This window comes from Arabidopsis thaliana (assembly GCF_000001735.4).
Source record: "Arabidopsis thaliana chromosome 1 sequence".
Taxonomy (NCBI): Eukaryota; Viridiplantae; Streptophyta; class Magnoliopsida; order Brassicales; family Brassicaceae; genus Arabidopsis; species Arabidopsis thaliana.
In genome coordinates, this window is record NC_003070.9 from 2,519,935 (window position 1) to 2,542,420 (window position 22,486).

Genomic DNA, 22,486 nt, shown 5'->3' on the forward strand with positions numbered 1-22,486 from the left:
GTCCTACCATGCATATGTCTTAAACTTCTTACTTTTTAACTCATATGGGGAAGAAAATGTAGTTTCATCCGGTACCAAATCCGTGACCATCTCTTATGTGAGCTCCACGTCTCTCGCCCACTACTTGTTTATAGGTGACATCTGTGTCCGAAAGCCGATTTTTATCTTCGAGAAGATACTATGCTAATAATCAGCCGTCGTTTATATGCTTTATCTTAATTTAAACGATACTGCAAATCAACTTATAAGAAATCATTCATCTTTAAAATTTTAATCCATTTAAGCAAGCGTACTACATGCATCGTTACAAAACTCCTATTTGTCGTTCGTAAGTGTAAATATATAATTGGTGAAAACTCAGGCAATATGGGAGTGAAACCAGACTTTTATGACTTTGACATGTTTTCATGTCGTCTTCAAGAAGAGTCTCCTAATTGCATCATGACGATTGACGACTAGAAAGAGTGTTCGGTTCTAGCTAGCATCATAAATGAGAGTTATAATTTTTGGTGTTGACAAACACGACCGGGACATAGATCAGGAGATATAGTTTGTCTTCAAAGAAAACAAAATCTAGAAATAATGATAGTCTTTGTAGATAGGATTCGAGTTTATAAGAAAAAATTAGATCTGCGTTGAAATTATATAGTGTTTTCATTTGATCGAATCTCATGTTTTTTTTTTTTTCGTTTTCAGTTACACATTGTAATATAAGTATATTTATCCTAGATCATTTGATCGAATTATACTTATCAAACTTCGTGAGCCACGTGGTAGGCTTGCTATTTTGGGCCTATCCCTTTGGGCCTGGTTACCGATTACGGGCTTTGTCTTTTTTGTTTGTTTCAGTTAATGTTCTGTATTTAAATTTCAGGCTCCAATTTTTATGGGCCAAGCCCACTATGTTGGTGTCAATAAATATGAAACGCTCTCTGACAAAAAATGGATCAATTGGGTATTTTGCCCCTTAGGAGATACACAAAACTTACAAAGGCCGCCATGTGAATACTGTCAACATTGAAAACGTTTTCGTTACTAAGGCATAATTGAAGAAAAGCCTACTTTTTGTAGAGGTTATTCATGGGCCTAAGTTAATTAATTAGTAGCCCACACAATGAAGCCCTTCCTATCCCATTTAACACTAAATTTTAATTTCTAATTTTGAGTTAAAAATATTTTTAATGATATATGTTTATATAATATTAATTTTGCATGTTTCATCAAAAATACGCTTTGGAATATTGGTATAATAACTGTTTTTGTTAATATATAAAATACCCACCATATGTAAATGTCTGCATATACATTATTATATATAGGACATTGATCATAAATGTAACGTCAAATAAAGTTAACACTTGGACGATTGGATCTAAAATATATAGTTTTACAGTACTAGTAGTTTGAAATTGAAATTGAGAGTCAACGAGGATGTCAATATCTGAAATGTGAAAATTATGCAGAAAGTCTAATGGTCCGTCGTCATCAAATATCTAAATTATTGAGTTGCCAGCATTTGATAATTCGGCAAACCACGATGCAGAGCCGTTATCACAAAAAATAAAATCAAAGTCTCTCCGACAGCCCAAGCGCTAATTAGAAGAAAATATCTGAATTAGTTTATTTGAGTTGTGACTTCAACTAATTGAAATTATACGTACATAGGCAAGCTGTGTATACCCCAAAAAAAAAAAAAAAAAACCTCGAGTATGTAGCTATTAGATGGATAAGTCCAAGAATAGCCTGTTTCCGAATAATCTACACTTGGCCGATGTGGAATCTTAATCAATCATTAGTGAATTTGAATTATAGTAAGGTTTGCGTGATATTTTTGTTTACGGTGAAAACAAAAACTACGAAACTGGTTTTGTAGAATCAAAATTTGATACCAATTTGCCGTCTAAACAGATAAAATTGTGGAAGGTGTGTGCAACTAGATCACAACCATAATTCTTTGTACCCAAAATCATTATGTACATTAAATAGATAAAACGTCTGTTTTTCGTCTTCTTTCTTTGGAGTTCACTTTTTACTTTCTCCAAACGGTGGGGGCAATTGTTTCTTCGCTAAGTCATCCCTTTCTCTTTTTAGAGTCTACAGATTTTTCTAGGTTTCTCAGATAAGTTTACAAAGTGGTTCCTTCACGAATAAACGTAGCCCTAAAACTCACTTATCCTCTAGTTTTTGGGAGATAATTACGTGGCTCGCTGCCTTTTTTTTTTTTTTCTTCCTCATGTCGGTAATTTTGGGTTTCGAATACAAGCAAATGAATTTTGAGCATTACATCACTGTTCCGAAGATCCTTAATTTGTTGGTTTTTATGTTCAAACTAATAAAACCATGCATGTCATTTGGCTTAATAACTTGATGTCATTCAAAAAGTAAATAAACTGGATAAACATCTTACGACTTCTTTTATCGGTCAGTGAAAAACATTATTACTAAACGCTGGTATTATAATAAACTGGATGACATTAAAGTTCATACTTCATTTTGTAATTAGAAAACTTCTTTCTATTTATATATTTCTAATCTAATTTATTTATTTTCCTTACAGTAATTTTAAAAATGAAAAAGAATCTTTGAATTGTAGTTAAATATATAAATCATAATGTGTAATTCTGTACTTTAATTTAAATTAATGAGGTAATATCATGGATAATCATTATTAATTTCTCTGACGTGTTGATAATCACATTATAATTATAGGATTCTCTTTTGTCCGGTACACATATGTGTCAGATTATTTAAGGAATGTACACACATTTAATGGAGAAAAGATAATGAGCTCATCGAAATAGTTGACTTTTTCACAATTTAGACATGAAATTTTTGTCTTTTATCAAATCCCAACTTGTTGGAAATTTGACACGTCAGCGAGATTGATCGATACGCACTTAGTCGTTTGACTTTTTCAAATACCCATCGCTACAAGAGTACGGAAATTTGCGTGCAACCACATTCTAATTATACGCATATCTACATATCAATCCACCGCACCGTCTAATCTACTCTATGATATTTTCAAGACCTTTTCAAAAATTCAGATCCGCTAGCTACTACGAAAATCTAAATGACTAAAATAAAACTCTTAATCGTTAACTAGATATGTTTCTATAATAATATATGTATATCATACTGTTTTATTTAGTTTGCCGTTTTTCTTTGTTCTAAAGTTTTTTTTTGGTGTGTTTAACACTAGTAATTTTTTTGTTCTTTTTAATGTTAAAATAGATATTTTCACCATCACATATACATTGACATACGTATCTAGGGTTTAGATGAAGACATGTACACACACGATATTGATATTTAACTATGTGTTTTTCCTTAATCAACGATTTCAATTTTTCACACCGAAAATGACATATGAAATCAATAAAATAGTTCTACTAAAAGTCCTATATATGCAATCGTAAGCAATTTGAAGAGACAACTAATGTGCAGCTAAGGCCACTCTAAATCCGACCGCCAAGGAGATCAATTAGTTTATTCACTAAAGGATCATCTTCCCCTTTTGTGAATACTATTTATTACCAAAACAAAACAAAAAAAACTATTCACAGTTACAATGACAAAGATAACCCTCCATAATTAATTAGGATCATAGACTAGTAACCATTCATATAGAAAATATCGTCGCCGTTACTTACGTAGCCTAAATGATAACTCATGCAGTCATGCTGTTACAGCAGTTCAAATTAAGTGTCCAGGTTATGACTTGGTGAAAGAGGACCAAACTTTTAAACCTTAAGAAAAGAAGAGGAAAAAAACAATTAGCCTATCCTGTATCACTGTATGTAACCAGACTTATGTTTGGTTTCCACGCAATTTGACGGATACATGTTTCTATGATAATAATAATGATAGTTTTATTACTAACACAACCATATTGTTGACTATCCATCCATAAATCATTAAATCGCAAGATGAGGGAAGGGTAGAGCGGTCATTTGGAAGGATATCGGCAACCTTTGGTGATAAGCGAGAGACTAGGAAGATGCTTGCGGCGAAAATGGATTCCTCGAAAATTAATATTTAAATCGATAGTTAACCGTTGAGAATCTCCAAAGAATGCTTTTTTCATTGTCAACACTGGCTAGGAACCCTATATAAGCCATCGTGTGATTAATATTCAGACATCGATCAAATAAACTTGAATCAAATCTCAAACTTGCAAAGAAACTTGAAATATTTTATAACAATGGGTGATTCTACTGGTGAGCCGGGGAGCTCCATGCATGGAGTCACCGGTAGAGAACAAAGCTTTGCTTTCTCGGTGCAATCACCAATTGTGCATACCGACAAGACGGCCAAGTTCGACCTTCCGGTGGACACAGAGCATAAGGCAACGGTTTTCAAGCTCTTCTCCTTCGCCAAACCTCACATGAGAACGTTCCATCTCTCGTGGATCTCTTTCTCCACATGTTTTGTCTCGACTTTCGCAGCTGCACCACTTGTCCCTATCATCCGGGAGAATCTCAACCTCACCAAACAAGACATTGGAAACGCCGGAGTTGCCTCTGTCTCTGGGAGTATCTTCTCTAGGCTCGTGATGGGAGCCGTGTGTGATCTTTTGGGTCCCCGTTACGGTTGTGCCTTCCTTGTGATGTTGTCTGCCCCAACGGTGTTCTCCATGAGCTTCGTGAGTGACGCAGCAGGCTTCATAACGGTGAGGTTCATGATTGGTTTTTGCCTGGCGACGTTTGTGTCTTGTCAATACTGGATGAGCACTATGTTCAACAGTCAGATCATTGGTCTGGTGAATGGGACAGCAGCCGGATGGGGAAACATGGGTGGCGGCATAACGCAGTTGCTCATGCCCATTGTGTATGAAATCATTAGGCGCTGCGGTTCCACAGCCTTCACGGCCTGGAGGATCGCCTTCTTTGTACCCGGTTGGTTGCACATCATCATGGGAATCTTGGTGCTCAATCTAGGTCAAGATCTGCCAGATGGAAATCGAGCTACCTTGGAGAAAGCGGGAGAAGTTGCCAAAGACAAATTCGGAAAGGTATATTTATCTATATAAATATATATTCCTTAATAATTTAGGCTGCTTATGTTACAGATGGATCAAAAGATTAACTCGTGATATCGTATAAATGTTGTAGATTCTGTGGTATGCCGTTACAAACTACAGGACTTGGATCTTCGTTCTTCTCTACGGATACTCCATGGGAGTTGAGTTGAGCACTGATAATGTTATCGCCGAGTACTTCTTTGACAGGTTTGTTTTTGATCTCGATTGGAAAATAGAAGAATTAAATTATAACATAAGAGTAAAACTAATGTATACATCATACATGGTTTGTCCAGGTTTCACTTGAAGCTCCACACAGCAGGGCTCATAGCAGCATGTTTCGGAATGGCCAATTTCTTTGCTCGTCCAGCAGGAGGCTACGCATCTGACTTTGCAGCCAAGTACTTCGGGATGAGAGGGAGGTTGTGGACGTTGTGGATCATACAGACGGCTGGTGGCCTCTTCTGTGTGTGGCTCGGCCGCGCCAACACCCTTGTAACTGCCGTTGTGGCTATGGTGCTCTTCTCTATGGGGGCACAAGCTGCTTGCGGAGCCACCTTTGCAATTGTGCCCTTTGTCTCCCGGCGAGCTCTAGGCATCATCTCGGGTTTAACCGGGGCTGGAGGGAACTTTGGATCAGGGCTCACACAACTCCTCTTCTTCTCGACCTCACACTTCACAACTGAACAAGGGCTAACGTGGATGGGAGTGATGATAGTCGCTTGCACGTTACCTGTGACCTTAGTTCACTTTCCTCAATGGGGAAGCATGTTCTTGCCTCCTTCCACAGATCCAGTGAAAGGTACAGAGGCTCATTATTATGGTTCTGAGTGGAATGAGCAGGAGAAGCAGAAGAACATGCATCAAGGAAGCCTCCGGTTTGCCGAGAACGCCAAGTCAGAGGGTGGACGCCGCGTCCGCTCTGCTGCTACGCCGCCTGAGAACACACCCAACAATGTTTGATCATACATTCCACCCACGGTGGAATGGTGAAGGATGATCGCATATAAGAATATGTCACACAGTGAAAAAAAAAAATGCAAATGTTATCAATGCTTGCATAACATTACTATCTATCTTTCATTTACTAAACAAACCTTTTGCTTTTTGCCTTGAAATCTTTTTATTATATATCAAAATATATCTCTATGTCTTGAGATTTGATTATTTTGCATATATCATTAATGATTTGATAATATTGGAACTGGAAACTCCTTTGTTCAATTCATTAAAGAATTACACCGCACAATAAAGACTATCATTGTATCCCTTAAGTTGGTAAGGTGGGCGAAGGTAGGGTTAAGAAATGATCATGACATTTACTTTATACTTAGCCTTGAGAGGTGACCAACTACTAAATTGTCTGATTTCTTATTATCTCTGATCCCTATATCAAACTCACGTAGAAGTAGAAATCCAGTGTATGTAGTTTTCATTTGGCGTTTATTTCGTCAGTTGGAAAGTAGGAAAAGTGAGTATTGTGGGATATAGATGTTGAGAATGGTAGCTTTGGCAGTGCTGAGTTTCCATGTTGTTGATGTTTCAATAGGATATTAATTGGAGATAATTTCAATAGTTTGCTCTAAACCCCTTAGTTGGCAATTCTTTTGACTTCCAAAGTTCATCATCCTGGTACTCCTTGTACACAATATAGTCATCACAATAGTTAACCGTCCGTAAAACCTATCAAATTGACCTTGTAATCAATAGGATCCTCAATGATTATAAATTCTGAACTTTTATTTTGGTACCATTTTGATGAGTCTAAACATGATCTCGAAATTATTGCTCTCAAACAGGAAATATTTTTACAGGTTTAGAACTGGTTTGTTTTGTATGTGCAGAAAGTTTTAGAACTGATAAAATATTTATTTTAACACAAATTCATCCGGATATTTGTATCTAAATGCCTTTCTAAAACGCATCTATAGGTGATGATAATATATAGAAGTTTTAAGGATTTGATGCGTATAAGCGTGTACAATTGAGTATAACAACTATTTATATAGATATAATTAGTATTAGTAATCTAATTAGCTTTAATATCGCCAAGCAACAGTTTTGTTTACCTTTTCTGGTGCTTTCACTTGTTCTTTTTAAAGTTAGCAACACGTACACGTCAACCAAAAAGAACATTTAAGTGAAAAATCGCTCGTTACAAACATAGAAAAGAATAATCAAGAAAAACAAAAACAAAAAGCAAAACGCAATAAAAGCAAATGATGAAAGAAATGGTTCTTTATTTTCCAACAGTTTATGTCCATTTCACATAAGTGAAATTATTAATTTCTTGATATCAATGACACATGATCAAGCATTGTTGGTTGCGTTCCCTTTGTGGACGCTGCTGCCTCCCTCGGTCTTGGCTCCATCAGCAAACAGTTTGCTTTTTAAATGCATGCCAATCTGCTGCTCCTCCTTACTATATTCGCCAACATAATAGTGCTCCGTAGCGTCGACCGAATCGTTGGAAGGAGGGAAGAACATGCTTCCCCACTGAGGAAAGTGGATTAAGGTAACAGGCAACGTGCAAGCAACTATCATCACTCCCATCCACGTTAGCCCTTCTTCAGTTGTGAAGCGCGAAGTCGAGAAAAAGACGAGCTGTGTGAGTCCTGACCCAAAGTTCCCTCCAGCCCCGGTTAAACCCGAGATAATGCCTAGAGCTCGCCGGGAGACAAAGGGCACGATAGCAAAGGTGGCTCCGCAAGCGGCTTGTGCTCCTAAAGAGAAGAGGACCATAGATACAACGGCAGTGACGAGGGTGTTGGCACGTCCGAGCCACACACAAAAGAGACCACCGGACGTCTGAATGATCCACAAAGTCCACAACCTCCCTCGCATTCCGAAGCGCTTGGCTGCAATGTCAGATGCCCAGCCTCCTGCTGGACGAGCAAAGAAATTGGCCATTCCGAAACATGCTGCTATAATCCCCGCTGTGTGAAGCTTCAAGTGAAACCTGAACATACCATTTTTTTATTTTAAATAAAAGGGAACGATTGACAAAATAAAAATAAAAGGGAATATAAATTTTACTCTTATGTTATTCCTGAATATATGTGAAGTTGTCAATTTCCAATCGAGACAGAAAACAAACCTATCAAAGAAGTACTCGGCGATAACATTGTCTGTGCTTAACTCAACTCCCATGGAATATCCATACAGAAGAACGAAAATCCAAGTCCTGTAATTTGTAACGGCGTACCATAGAATCTACACGATTTATACGATATCACGAGTTAGCCTATTATATCCGATCCATCTATGACATAGTTAGCCTAACTTGTTTTGACATATTCATGTAGATAGAGATATACCTTTCCGAATTTGTCTTTGGCAACTTCTCCCGCTTTCTCCATGGCAGCTCTGTTTCCACCTGGCAGATCTTGACCTAGCGTGAGCACCAAGATTCCCATGATGATGTGCAACCAACCGGGGACAAAGAAGGCGATCCTCCAGGCCGTGAACGCTGTTGATCCGCAGCGCCTAATGATTTCATACACAATGGGCATGAGCAACTGCGTTATGCCGCCACCCATGTTTCCCCATCCGGCTGCTGTCCCGTTCACCAGACCGATGATCTGACTGTTGAACATAGTGCTCATCCAGTATTGACAAGACACAAACGTCGCCAGGCAAAAACCAATCATGAACCTCACCGTTATGAAGCCTGCTGCGTCACTCACGAAGCTCATGGAGAACACCGTTGGGGCAGACAACATCACAAGGAAGGCACAACCGTAACGAGGACCCAAAAGATCACACACGGCTCCCATCACGAGCCTAGAGAAGATACTCCCCGAGACGGAGGCAACTCCAGCGTTTCCAATGTCATGTTTGGTGAGGTTAAGATTCTCCCTGATGATCGGGATAAGTGGTGCAGCTGCGAACGTCGAAACAAAACATGTGGAGAAAGAGATCCACGAGAGGTGGAACGTTCTCATGTGAGGTTTGGCGAAGGAGAAGAGCTTGAAAACCGTTGCCTTATCCTCCGCGTCCACCGGCAGATTGTACTTTTTCTTTGTGTTGGTCGGCTCACTACCATCTACCGAGAAAGCATAGCTCTGTTCTCTACCGGTAACTCCATGCATGGAACTTCCGGGCTCATCAGTAGAACCCATGTATTTTAAACGTATCAAGTTCCTTTGAGAAAATTCAAGTTTATATGATTGATGTACTAGATATTAGTCACACGAGGGATTATATAGGATTCGTATAGCTTTGACAATTTCAAAAAAAAAAAGAAAAAGTATTCTTTGGAGATTCTCAACGGCTAACTAAACAATATTAAAAATACATTTTTTTCGAGGAATCCATATTCGCCGCAAGCATCTTTCCCACTCTCTCGCTAATCCCCAAAGGTTACCGATATTCACCTCTCAGATGACAAGTGACAACTGTATCCTTTTCTCCTTTTGTGTTTCAGAAGTGGATTTTTTTTTTACATGTCTGTAATACATATTATCTTATAACAGGATCAAGCACCACATCGTGAACTCATTAAAATCCATATTTAAATAATTTTTAAGCGATGTCATTGTGATTCTCTTTTAGACCATATATTCTTCATAATTTCTTAAGGGTATCAATGTAATTCTATATCACATCGTATCAAGAATAGGAATGATTGTGGTGAATAAACTGCTGTCTCCTGGACGATTTAATTTGTTGTGGCCTTAGCTGCACATTAGTTGTCTCTAAAAAATCAATAAGCTTATTACTTCAACAAACTTATCATATATTTTCCATATATAACACTGTAAAAATTAGATAATTTTGTATAGCACATATAGACATAACTTAATTTGTTCGATATTTTAGTTGGTTGTAATGTAATTTGACTGGCATTAGCAATTTCACATGTCCTTTGATTATTTAAACATGGATTAATTAATGACTTTAATTTGAATAAATTTAGAAACTTTGGATTTCCCACAAACTATGAAAATATATGCATTATGCTTGGATATAAACATAAAATATATAAGATTTGACTTTTGAGGTGGTCTGATTTCGAAATTCAAAATCTTCTTAATTTTTTGGGTAAATTTTGTTTTAAATGGTTTCAGTTGCTGGAAAAATGGTTGCTGCTTTGGAAATTTGATTAAACAACTCAGACCAAAAAAATCATAAATATAAATATGTGACATAAAACTGATCAATGAACAAGAAACTTCCTAATCACGTGTTTATAAGAATAGTTACATAAAGAAATAGGTAGGTATTAAATCGACTCCTGCGAATTGATAGGTAGAGCTATACGTCTTGTTCTAAATTATAACCCAAAATATATTACAATGTAGTTGTAGATGACGTCTTAAATATAACAAGAAAAAGTAGTTGTATTCGTATATTTTATGCCGTACCATTTCCGTGCCACTAGCGTATATACATCAATCTTGGTGACGTGGCCGGTGTTCCCTCTGTTGAGGCCTGTTGGGGTTTGAGAAAAGACAAAATTTTGCTGTCCGATTTTGGAAAGTCAACTTATCGATGATGTCACACCATTGTAGTATAAATATAGTAAATGTGTCTATCAGATACTTGTCAAATCAAAATTTTATTTTATTTTAAACAGCATAATTGTCAAATCAAATACGAGTCAAAAACAACATTTAAAGTCTGGAAACGCCGGGGCAGATTTAGAATCTTGGAATGATTTATAAACCTATTACACGATCGAATTAATGGTTTATTAAATTTCTTGGTAAAGTGCTTGGTTTAGTTATACATTATGCTAAGTTATCTATAGGTCAAATATACCATTTCAATCCAATGTTATTTGATTTATTTAACGTAATAACAACGTGACGGTATAAGAAGAAAAAACGTAATGACGTCAACAAAGAAAAAAACGTAATGACAACGTATGAGTTGTTTTATTAAGAAAATTTCAGATTTAAAGTGTCCGTCTAATGGAAAAAGAATTTGATTTTCCTTCATCACATCTATTTGTTACCTCATATAATTTATGTATTTGTATCTTCTCAAACTACGTATATTAATCGAAATACTTAAATAGAAAAAAATGAAATTATTACTTAAAACCTAATTTTAGAAGAAACATCTGACTCTAAGTTTTCATTTTTTTTGTGGCCGTAGGTAAATGGTTATTGTTTTTTTTTTTCCTTAACACATGCAGCATGCATGGCTCTGCCCCGAGACTCCAACTGGAGCTGAGAAATCAACATTGCTCATCAACAGTTTTAGTAAATACACAAAAAAAAATACATGTTTGCTCATCATGCATATATACACTCATGCACACGTTTATTAAGTTTAGTATAAAAGTAGGTGTTTCTTGTAGTCATGCATGCATATATACACTCATGCACACGTTTATTAAGTTTAGTATAAAAGGTCTTTCCCCATATGATATCAAAATTTATCGCTTTGTAAACTTAATCTGTTGATCACTAAATGTTTTATTTGTCATTGGGTTGTTGTCAACTTGACTTCTGATTACACGCATCTCTGCATAGATCGACATGGATAGAAGTGTCAATTGGGCTGTCCAAAGCCCATTGGTCATGTCCACTTGAACCATTTTTTTCATGGGTTTTATTGGTTGGTCTTTAATGGACAATGGTCTGAAAATTTGTCCAAGACCATTAAAGACCATTGTCCAATGGTCAGCCCATGGCCAGCCCATACAATGATGTTTATATACAATGATGTTTATATACAATGCATTTTCACACAATCTCGTTAAAAGCTCTATTTATAAAACCATAACATCAACATGAAATCAAACCAAAATCTGTCATCCAAGTTGCAACCTTAGATCGGATACCATCATAACCTATAACAATCTGTCAAAGACATACATCATCAAATCAGCCATGTACTGAGAATAATAAACACATAACCATAGGCTCAGAGCTTAAGAGAACAGCCATGCACCTGTTTCTTCCCAGTCTTGAAACGTTTATGCAAGGGTGGTGTTTGTGTCCTCTTGACCTTGGATCTCATCAGTTTCTACAATAAGAAAAACCGAGCTACTAATCTAAAAGTTGCAGTCCAAAAGCCATATAAGTTTACTATTATAAACGAGTTCAAGATGTGAATATTACCAACGTCTTGAAATCCACGAAACCAGTTTCTAGTACATAGGAGGGCTTGCACATTAGTAGGTAAAAGGCAGCTTCTATATTTGTTAAGCACACGACTACCTATACTAAAAGTTGATTCCGATGCCACGGTAGTGATCGAAATGCTTAAGATATCACATGCCATCGATGACAATTCTTTAAAACGCGAGACATTGTTTTTCCAATATGCAATAACATCCATATCTCTAAAAGAGACCATATCTAACACAGGCTCTTCCAAGTACATATCTAATGGTGATTTTCCAGTTCCATTTCTTTGAGAAAAGTAAGAGTAAAACCCCTGAAATATGACCAACAAAAGAAAATATGACCAGCCGTATAGTTCAACAATCACAACAGACAACCCATTCTCACTAAGTATAAGAATGCATTTTCATAGCCACTAACTATCACAACAAACAAACATACAAGAACAATACTGTAAACACACAAAATTAGCAACTTACATCATATCCAAATGGGATATCCTTTCGTGAAGATTGAGAAGTGCTTGCTGCAACGTTGCATGTGGTTCTTTTATAAGCTCCAAATAGTTGAACCATCTTATCACGCACATGAGTCAAGTTTTCCTTACTGGTCAATGGATTCAGAATATTATAACAATATTCTAAAGCTGAGAATTTCAATCTTGGATCAAGAACTGCAGCCATCGCAAGAATGTCGCTGAAATCTTCCCAATATTTATCATATTTCTCCGTCATATCTTCCACCATTTCACGAATAGCCCTATCATGAGAATCATCATGATCTCCCAGCCAACATTTAATCGCCCATACTTGCATAAAATACACGTTTGCTGTCGGATAAGACGAACCCGAAATCAGCTTTGTAATCTCAGCAAATGGTTTCAAAAGGTCACATATCAGTTCTGCTCTTTCCCACTCCACAGCAGATGGGAAACTCTTATAACCCCTATCTACTTCTGCAAGACTATGCAATACATCCTTAAACTGAATTGCTCGTGAGAGCATATGATAAGTGGAGTTCCAGCGGGTTGAGACATCTAAAACTAAACTTGCCTCAGTTTGAATTCCAATTGTATCCATACAGTTCTGAAATAAATTTTCTCGAGTCTCAGATCCTTTCACATACTTCACAGTCTCTCTAATTTTCTCCAAAGCTCCAGATATCACTTCCAAACCATCTTGAACTATCAAGTTTAGGATATGTGCTGAACATCTCACATGAAAGAATTCTCCGCTGCAGACAAGATGTTTTTGTAGCTTTCTCTTTAAAATGCTTTGCATAGTATCATTTGCAGAAGCATTATCTACAGTTAAAGTAAAAACTTTCTTCTCAATTCCCCAATCTTTCAACAGCTCACTAAGCTTCATTGCTATAGCTACTCCAGAATGTGGAGGCGGGAAAGCACAGAAAGATAAGATCTTCGTTTTCAGAACACCATCAACATCTACATAATGAGCTGTTAAGCAAATATAACTTTCAACAGTTAAAGCTCTCCACAAATCTGTTGTTAAGCATATTCTACCCGGGATTATAGCTAACTTTTCCTTAAGCTTAATTTTCTCTCTTTCATAAATCTTGTAGACATCAGAAGCTGCAGTATTTCTGCTCCAAAATTCTATAGAAGGGTTAACATATGTAAAGGCTTCTCTAATTCTTTCATATTCGACAAACGAATATGGAAGATTATGTTGAACTAAAGCCACTGCAATCATTTCTCTAAAGACCATCATATCCACCTTTCTGCTAATTCTAGGTGTACTTCCAGGAGTCTTCTCACAAGATCTCATATGACGATTCATGGTATTAGTACCATTTCGTCTCAGATTCAAGTGATAAGTCTGCTCACAATATTTGCATGTAACCTCAGTTTTCCCATTAGGATATTTTTGTCCTCTATCGAAGTTTTTCCAGCATGCAGCACGAAATCTACTTACACTACTTTTACCTCTCTCAACTGTCCCTGAAGAAGCAGTGTCATGAGGTAGTATCTGATCCATTTCTGGATCTTCATCGTCCATTTCTTGATCCTCAAGATTAAAGTTGTCTTCATCAACCAAGTTTTGAGTATCCAATTCCATATTTCTGACACAAATAAAGACATAAACACGTTTAGCAGTGATAAACAAAGACTGAACAGAGGTCAATGGGCTAGCTCCATTAGAAAAGTACATAACATGTGGGAATATCTTATCCACTATGGATAAAAAAAGAAGAACAAGGATCCTTAAACAAAAGCAATAATCTAGTGTTTAAACAAGGATCCTTAAATTAGCTTACAACACAAAGGGTCTCTACATATTGATGTGCTTCAATTCATAATGAAATTCGAAATGGCGAACCATAAACAAAATCTGAAAAGTGCCCATTTGCTAGCTAGCTCTCCTCATATCCAAAAAGCTAAGATTCTTTCAGAAACACTAACAATTGAAATTTGGACAAACCCACAAGCTAGTAGAACTAACCGGAGTAGGAGTTGAGAGAGATGTCGAGCTTGGTCGTCGCCGAGAGAGAGCTTTGTCGCCGGGAGAGAGAGCGTCGTTGCCGAGAGAGAGAGAAGAGAAGAAAATTGATGTGTTGAAAAAATTGATGGGCCAACCATAAACCGTGTGGGCTAGCCCATTAAACCCATAGACAAAATTGGTCTTTAGACCATATACCCCGTTTTCATTACGGGCCGACCATGGACTGTCCATAATATTGTGGACTGGGCTCAGCCCATGGTCAGATGACCATTTGACACTTCTAGACATGGATCAACAACACGAAAATTTGAATACAGTTACCATAATCTTGCACAACTCTCCAGATTGTTCCCATAATGTTTCACAATATGGTCATATACTCATATTGTTATCCACGTACGATGCATCAAAACAAAATAATATCTTTTCAATTCCTACAAATATGACTATATATACTCACGCCAAAACGCTTAGAAAGTAGAAACTTGCTTAACCCAAGAATAAACTCATCATAGACACGGTTAATCACCATATCTATTTTTTTATACATCAATTTATTAACAAACATTCACTAACAAAAAAAAAAATACATCAATTCACTAACAAAAAAAAAAAAAAAAATCACTATAACAAACAATAACTTTTTTTTCACTGGCCAATAATCAAATCTGTCACCGTCAATTCAGTCAATTCTAGGCCTCATCCGTAGATAAAATCTGGTTATCGTCGATCCAAACCGGAACCGAGCAAAACCGGTAAGGAAAACAGATTTCTCGAAACCAACGACGTCGTTTACAACTAATCCCGTAGTCTCTGGACACAAACACGGCATTTTACTCATTTGAGCAGACCCCGAACTCTTCCACTCTCCAGTCACAGCCACAGAGGTAAATCTCTCTCCTTTTTCCTTTTTTTGCTCAAATATTTTCTGTCGCACGAATTGCTAATCCAAGGATACGTAATCATGAGTTCGTACTCAATAGCAAGTGCTATATCTCGCATATCACCTCTAATTCGTTTCGTTAAACCTTATTCCACCGGTTTTTCTTTCATCACTTGCGCTTGCAACAGTACCCGGAGGCCAAAGGTGTCTGCTTTTTCGGCACTCACTTGCTTGTAATCGTTGATTTGGACTTTTTGTGTTGATTAATCATCTGGGTCGATTCGATTTTGTAGAGATTTGATCAGCTTTGTGTGTTTTCCATGGCGTCGGAAGCGAGGGAATCACCAGCAAACAATCCTGGCTTGTCAACGAATCGAGATGAGGCTACAAAAGGATACATCATGCAACAGACTGTAAGATTCCTCTGCCTCTATTTGCGATTTGGTTGATCATGACCTGTAATCTCCGTATCGAAATCGGAAGTTATATGTCTTGGGGTTCTTAAGGTGAAGGATAGATGTTTGATCTCAGTTAGGGCTTTCGTATGTGTTATCTAGCTGCTTAATCGTTGAGTTTACATGTTTGACTGAGATTTTCTAAAGAACTGTTGTTTGATCTGCTCTAGTGCTTGACATTGTGTTCATGAACATATTTTGCATAGTATCTTTCGATTTGGTGATTATGGATGAAATGAAACTATGATAATCATCAAAGTAGCTTTCATTTGAAGATATAATCTTAATATCTAGAAACGACAAGAAAGTTTGCTAGAGATTGAATCAAGTTATAGATTTCATTAACTCTTGGTGTGGTGAAGAATGTGTCTTTTCATTGAATGTACCCTGTAGTATATAAACATTCGGAAAAACCGTCTTTTGAGTGTTGTTCCTCTCTGATTAGGTGTTGTAAGCCGTCTTGTATCTCCTTTGTTTAGATAGTGATTTTTTTGTGCTTTCTTTTTTCCACTTCAACAATTGATATTGTTCCATTTTTCCATCTTTTTGTAACTCTCAGATGTTTCGGATCAAGGACCCTAAGGCTAGTCTTGACTTTTACTCACGTGTGCTGGGGATGTCGTAAGTTTTTTCCAAATCTTGAATCATCTGCTTTCTGAATTCCTCATGGAAGCATACTGGTTCTTCTGTTATTAAGGGTTATGGGCTCTTATATTTTACGTTATTCCAGATTGCTGAAGAGGCTGGATTTCTCTGAGATGAAATTTAGTTTGTACTTCCTGGGCTACGAGGTAGAACTTTGACCCTTACTTAGTTATACTATTCACTAAGCTAGAGGTGATTCTAGTAAAACAAAAAGTATGGAACTTTGCGAGCAATCTATTGATATTTTAAGTGGAGTTAAATTGTTATTTTTTGAAATATTGATTTCCTTGTTGTGGACCACTCAGATGAATAGATATGTTTCTCTTGGGTGCTTAATCCTACTGATTTTAGTGGAGAGTTGAAAAAGCTGGGTTTGATTCTTTATTATGGTACAGGATACTACAACAGCTCCAACCGATCCAACAGAGAGAACGGTTTGGACATTTGGTCAACCGGCAACAATTGAATTGACTCAGTAAGAAACAAATACTAATCCCTTACTTTCTCTCTTTCCTTTCTTGGATTGAACATTTCTTACATATGAATTTTACTTGCAGCAACTGGGGTACAGAGAGTGATCCTGAGTTTAAAGGTTATCACAATGGGAACTCTGAGCCTCGTGGATTTGGTAACCTCCTCCTAAAAATATCTCTATCTTATTATCTCTCTACATTCAGAAGTAACTGAATAGAGTTTCGGTAGGTTATGTTTTAGGGGAGCTTTAAATATGGTGGCTAGAATGTATAGCATCGATATGAACCAGTTAATAAGCCTAAAAATTGAAGCTTGAGTAATGGCAAGTCTAATATTATTACACATGTAAAAAAGAAACTATGTTGTTGTCACAGGGCACATTGGGGTTACCGTTGATGATGTGCACAAGGCATGCGAGAGATTTGAAGAATTGGGAGTAGAGTTTGCCAAGAAACCAAACGATGGTACTACTATTACCAGCTGAGTCCAATAAACATTTGAAATTTTCTTTTTTCTTTTGCAACTCTGTTTGGGGAGTCTATATTTAATCCTTTATTTGATGAAAACCTTGCAGGAAAGATGAAGAATATAGCCTTCATTAAGGATCCTGATGGCTACTGGATCGAGATCTTTGATCTCAAGACTATCGGAACTACTACCGTAAACGCAGCTTGATCTCAAGACTATCGGAACTACTACCGTAAACGCAGCTTGATCTCAAGACTATCGGGACTACTACCGGAAACGCAGCTTGAGGAAGTAGCGATTGCGCTATTTGTGTTCTTTTGCTCATTCCACCCGAGTGTGTGCATACAGTTAAAGAATTTTCATGTTTCATCGAATAATCGGAACAAGATGGTCGTTGTTTATCAATGTGGTCTGTTTCTTGACATATATATAATGAGCTAGGTCGTTATCATTGTTAAAAATAACATACACGTCCATTATTAATGACAATCAGTTTGGTACTGTTCTAATCTGGTCTGTCTTAATCACTAACTAATAGATTGGGTTTGCTAGGGGGCGAGGAAGACGGCCACAATCGGAGAACTAATCAAAGACTGTCACAATTACAACGATAATTGTTAGTTAGAAAAAAACATTCAAGACTGGAACTAATGGTAGGGGCTGCGCGAACGCAAACCCCCTCTGCCACAAATAATGACGTAGGCTCTTCCTCAAGGGAAGACCTTAAGCATAGCACCCTTCCGGTATGTGCAATGGAAGTCACTAGCCTAGGCCACTCGTCTTCTTGATCGCGAGTTGACCCCGTCCAGGTAAGTAATTTGTATGGAGTCATGACTCTCTTATTTATACTCAGCTTTAGAAGCCTCCTTTGTTTCTTGTTACCGATGTGGGACTTTTGCCAAACTCCACATATTCCACCGTTCTAAATCTTTGAACATGCACAGCCTGTAGTTTTCGCTTTCCACGCACATCGTGTCGGAAAGGCTTAATGAATGAAACGCTAATATTAAGCTATCATATACTGGGCCGGTCTCTCCCTGGCCCAAATTCAATTATTTACTAGGTTTAGAATGACCATGTCACACTTGGGCCTTTCTCGCGATTCTTCTCTAGGGTTAGGGTTTGACGAAGGCAGGCTTGAAAGCTATTCTACACGTCTAGCTTCAATTCGCCATTGAAGAAGCCATAATTTGAACAAGGCGGTTTTGAGATAAATTCTAAGAACAAACGTGGTGGGAAAGGTGACAAGTCTAAATGAAAAATAGGATGGATTGTGAGGAAAACGTTGGGAATGAATCGCTAGTTCTGATAAAACAAGGAGCAGAAGCTAGGGTATTGGAGTCTACATTTTCTGGAAGAAGATCCATTGTGAAAGAACGTTTCTCGAAGAAATATCGCCACCCGATTTTGGATGCCAAACTCACACTCAAACGCTTGTATGACAAAGGCAAGAAAGCTAGGGGTTTGTACTCCAGTCATCTATGCTGTGGATACTCTGCTTCACTCTTTAACACTTGAGTACATTGAGGGCGTCTCTGTTAAAGACATTCTCCTTGACTTTTGGGGCGAATGGGGTTGTTGAGGAACGGTTAGATGATGTTGCTACTCAGATTGGGACGGCCATCGCTAAGCTCCATGATGGTGGCTTGGCTCACGGTGATTTGACCACATCAAATATGTTAGTCAGAAGTGGAACAAATCAGGCTGATTTAATCAGCTGGTACTAATCGATTTTGGCTTGAGTGTCACATCGACCTTGCCTGAAGACAGAGCTGTTGATCTAAATATATACCTTGCCTGAAGACAAAGCTGTTGATCTAAATATATACCTTGCCTGAAGACAAAGCTGTTACTCTCAATGCATTCTTCATGCGGGAATGTGATGGATCGTATACTGACAGCGTATAGGAACTCCTCAAAGCAATGGTCCGCCACATTTAACAAGCTCGCCCAAGTGCGGCAACGAGGGAGAAAGCGGACTATGATTGGATGTGGCCATGAGCCAAGATCTCCAATTGTCCTGTCCTTAAAACTTTGAGCACAAAGCCACCCAAATTCTGCTATATGATCGAATAGAGGTGGGAAGACACCATGCCTTGGATGTCTAAACACATGTAACACTGCCTTGTATCATTTTTCGATTGCTATCCAAGGTTGAAGGATGATATGTGATGTGTGATCGCTTTTTCAATTATATCAGAAAACAATGCAGAAAATAAGAAAAGGAAGATTTCATTCATTGTATAGAGTCTCCATGATACCAAAACTAAAAATTAAAGTGGTGGATCTTGAGGAACAAGGCTCTGAAAGTAGCTAATGCAACATTATTTTTTCACCTACAAGCAAATTCAAAGAAAATTTACACAAGAGATTATTTTACTTGCATTTATGAGAGATTACGTAACCACAATGGTATGTATATACGCACCTGAACATCTATCTTAACGTCACGGAGAAGCTGTGCAGCAACTGTACCATACCTTCTCATCTCCCATTCACTTAGCTTTCCATCCCGTAGTCTCATCAACAAACTATCTTCATTAAGACGAGGACCATGTGTAACAACAGCTTCCTCTTCCACCCTCTTATGGCATTCTCCGGTTGGGACTTTCGTCTCACACTTTGTTTCGTCTGTGTCTATAACAACTTCATCTCGGCTTACGTTTCCAGAGCTCTCGGCAGCAGATTTCTGTGCCATGATGTACAGATGAATGCTCGGGTCTTGGTATTCACCATCCATCTGCAGATTGCGTTCCAGAATAAGCGGTTGTATATTTCATGAAACTTAAACAGTAACTGTGCCATCAACGTACCTTGGATCTCGGTATGGTTTTGACTTCAAAGTTGTCTTTCCACATCTGAAGCATTTTCTCATGAACAACCGTCGAACGTATCTCATATCCCAACTATAAAACAACAACAACGAATGATCTTGTAGTTCCAATGATATCTTAAAAGCAAATATCCCAAGTATCTTAATTCATACCATAACTGTTGTCTTTGGCCCTGATAATGCAAGTATCGTACGCAATAGCGGTTCCAGAAGCTGCTCAGAATATACCTTAAAACCAAATTTAAGGTGAGGTCAGTCTCCCTTGAGCTGAATTCAGTCTTTCTAGATTACATGATTAGAGTGAATCATTTGAAGATTCCGATGAACTTACAACATCAGTACCGATGACATAGTCAAAGGGAGGCTCAACGGCCGTTATATGATCTTCGTTTCCCCAGTCGAGTTCTGCAACCCGGAGCGATCCAAATGCTGCCACAAGGAATGAAAACTTCATTAGACAGTAATTATAACAAGTCAAGATTTTCTTGTACCTGGATAAAGTAAGCATCACATCGAGAGTTAGTTCTACAAACTTTTCCTTGGCATAAGAAAATGAAGAAAGCTGTAGATAGAAGCAGTAAAAGAAGCGAGCTAGCTACTAGAGAATAAAGTATTGACACAAACCTGAACCAGGATTCATCTGTACGATTCTGGACGTATTCCATTCTACATTCCTCTTTAGCAGTGGTAATACCTCCTTTTGGTCAGTTGTAACCACATCACACCCCAGCATCGCCAAAGCTGACACATGAACACAAACTCCAATTGAAGATGCCAAAGTTCCAGTTTCAAGCAAAGATATAGTCATGGATAAGAAAGGGGAATACTCCAGATATCAATACATACATGTATTACGTACCAAATCCTGCAACGCCACAACCTGCTCCTAGTTCAATAGCACGTTTCCCTTTCAGTTTAGATGAACTAAACCTTCCCTTCCTGCTATTTTTCCCCTGTAAATATTTTAAGCGTCAGGAAGTCAGACAAGGCTTTCTTGTTAAGTCTAGTAAATGACTATTTGTAACTAATCTAGGGTTTGAGCAGGAGGTCTAGCTTTGCCAGACTAACAACAGACCTTACACGGTTAGTTGTGGAAGGGTTAAAGGGGAGCAAGGAGAGTGCATTGAAATCATTCTGTATTGGTCTAGGTCTCTAGGATCTTTGCTTTGGTCAAGAGTTAGACACTTTCCTAGTTAATCAAGTCTCTTCTATGTTGTAGTTCTTTGGTAAATAAAATAAAGAAGGAGTTCACTGGTTCATAACCAACTAAAGCCTCACCGAAGATCTATTATTAATGAGTAACAGCCCTAAGTTACCAATCTAAATTACACAGTATAAAGAAGATAATCTCTGAGGAGAATCCTAGAATTTAAGCGGGATACGAAAGATCTATTTATACCAGATATTTGGCAAACACCATGGACGCATCCCACACGGTCGTTCCTAAATGCTTCGAATTTGGATCCTATCATGTAGAAAATTGTAGCATCATTGACCTTAAATGTAAGAATTCAAGGAGAATATAAGAGTCACACATACCTGAGCAAAGTCTAATTCGTGCCCCAAAACCTCAATGGTAACAGTACAGGTGCTTGGAGAATTTAACCTTAAAAGACAGCAAGTGTCAAATTTAATCAACTTCTCAATTGGAAAACCTTGGCTCAAAACTCAAAAAAATAACTGAAGTATTTCAGAAAAATGTAAAACTTAATTCTCAAATGAATCTACAAGAGAATCTCACTGGCAAAGATTTTACCTGAAACAGCAAAGATCTCGACTTGCCTACTAACGAAAGACAGCAAAGATAACAACCACCGAAGAAATTAAAGCTTCTATAAGCTAATATGATTGTTCCGTAACCAAAGACCATTTTCATATTTGTTTGCGCAAAGCTTATAACAAAAAAAATTGTCTGATAATGAATCATAAGCCAAGTTAGAGGATAGATAAAGTGGAATACCTGTCGGGATCCATTTGTTCGTCGTCCGATCGAAACACAAACTACGGCGATTTATCGTTTCAAGTAGATTTTCAGTAAAGGCGTTTAAGTTCCAGTCGAGCATATGGGAAACGACGCCCAAGGCCAAAACCTCTGCCTCACCAAGAGGTGTTAAGCCTTTTGAGGTTTTAAGCCTTTTGAGGTTTTAAGCCTTTTGAGGTTTCG

The 22,486-nt window shown here is 37.7% G+C and overlaps 5 protein-coding genes, 1 long non-coding RNA gene, 1 other non-coding gene and 1 pseudogene across 15 annotated transcripts; 3 read left to right on the forward strand and 5 right to left on the reverse strand.

Moving 5' to 3' along the window:
* Window positions 1–4,088: 4,088 nt before the first annotated feature.
* Window positions 4,089–6,388, forward strand: NRT2:1 (nitrate transporter 2:1). Its single transcript, NM_100684.3, has 3 exons — window positions 4,089–5,014; window positions 5,115–5,230; window positions 5,320–6,388. The coding sequence occupies exons 1-3, from the start codon at window positions 4,205–4,207 to the stop codon at window positions 5,984–5,986; spliced, it is 1,593 nt and encodes a 530-aa protein (NP_172288.1). The 5' UTR covers window positions 4,089–4,204; the 3' UTR covers window positions 5,987–6,388.
* Window positions 6,389–7,235: 847 nt separating this feature from the next.
* Window positions 7,236–9,186, reverse strand: NRT2.2 (nitrate transporter 2.2). Its single transcript, NM_100685.1, has 3 exons — window positions 8,341–9,186; window positions 8,121–8,236; window positions 7,236–7,982 (listed from the first exon to the last, which is right to left on the reverse strand). Exons 1-3 carry the CDS (start codon window positions 9,142–9,144, stop codon window positions 7,334–7,336), a joined length of 1,569 nt encoding a protein of 522 aa, NP_172289.1. The 5' UTR covers window positions 9,145–9,186; the 3' UTR covers window positions 7,236–7,333.
* Window positions 9,187–11,760: 2,574 nt separating this feature from the next.
* On the reverse strand, window positions 11,761–14,852 carry AT1G08105 (annotated as a pseudogene; the record flags this gene model as incomplete). Its single annotated transcript has 1 exon — window positions 11,761–14,852.
* Window positions 14,853–15,316: 464 nt separating this feature from the next.
* Window positions 15,317–17,998, forward strand: AT1G08110 (lactoylglutathione lyase family protein / glyoxalase I family protein). 4 transcript variants are annotated; one of them, NM_100687.4, is made up of 9 exons: window positions 15,317–15,451; window positions 15,636–15,651; window positions 15,741–15,860; window positions 16,462–16,523; window positions 16,633–16,693; window positions 16,943–17,022; window positions 17,105–17,175; window positions 17,396–17,485; window positions 17,596–17,996. In NM_100687.4, exons 3-9 carry the CDS (start codon window positions 15,768–15,770, stop codon window positions 17,694–17,696), a joined length of 558 nt encoding a protein of 185 aa, NP_172291.1. In that variant the 5' UTR covers window positions 15,317–15,451; window positions 15,636–15,651; window positions 15,741–15,767; the 3' UTR covers window positions 17,697–17,996. The 4 variants fall into 4 exon arrangements, with proteins under 4 accessions (NP_172291.1, NP_001030995.1, NP_849609.1 ...); NM_001035918.2 differs by lacking the exon at window positions 15,636–15,651 and having other exon boundaries at window positions 17,596–17,997; NM_001035919.3 differs by having other exon boundaries at window positions 15,429–15,651; window positions 17,596–17,998.
* A 141-nt stretch (window positions 17,999–18,139) lies between these two features.
* Window positions 18,140–18,304, reverse strand: U1.5. The gene has a single exon (NR_139374.1). It is a non-coding gene; the product is annotated as an snRNA (small nuclear RNA).
* A 376-nt stretch (window positions 18,305–18,680) lies between these two features.
* Window positions 18,681–19,727, forward strand: AT1G08120 (TP53-regulating kinase-like protein). Its single transcript, NM_100688.4, has one exon. The coding sequence runs from the start codon at window positions 18,744–18,746 to the stop codon at window positions 19,005–19,007; it is 264 nt and encodes an 87-aa protein (NP_172292.4). The 5' UTR covers window positions 18,681–18,743; the 3' UTR covers window positions 19,008–19,727.
* AT1G04643 lies at window positions 18,730–19,614 on the reverse strand. 2 transcript variants are annotated; one of them, NR_138750.1, is made up of 2 exons: window positions 19,179–19,614; window positions 18,730–19,130 (listed from the first exon to the last, which is right to left on the reverse strand). It is a non-coding gene; the product is annotated as an other RNA (long non-coding RNA). The 2 variants fall into 2 exon arrangements; NR_138749.1 differs by having other exon boundaries at window positions 18,730–19,614.
* AT1G08125 (S-adenosyl-L-methionine-dependent methyltransferases superfamily protein) lies at window positions 19,680–22,428 on the reverse strand (the record flags this gene model as incomplete). 4 transcript variants are annotated; one of them, NM_001198004.1, is made up of 11 exons in its annotated part: window positions 22,190–22,400; window positions 22,079–22,104; window positions 21,862–21,928; window positions 21,722–21,787; window positions 21,182–21,275; window positions 20,947–21,063; window positions 20,654–20,751; window positions 20,476–20,550; window positions 20,303–20,395; window positions 19,918–20,229; window positions 19,680–19,825 (listed from the first exon to the last, which is right to left on the reverse strand). In NM_001198004.1, the coding sequence occupies exons 1-11, from the start codon at window positions 22,196–22,198 to the stop codon at window positions 19,814–19,816; spliced, it is 969 nt and encodes a 322-aa protein (NP_001184933.1). In that variant the 5' UTR covers window positions 22,199–22,400. The 4 variants fall into 4 exon arrangements, with proteins under 4 accessions (NP_001184933.1, NP_973791.1, NP_001184934.1 ...); NM_202062.3 differs by lacking the exon at window positions 22,079–22,104 and having other exon boundaries at window positions 22,283–22,428; NM_001198005.1 differs by lacking the exon at window positions 20,654–20,751 and having other exon boundaries at window positions 21,038–21,063.
* Window positions 22,429–22,486: the final 58 nt, after the last annotated feature.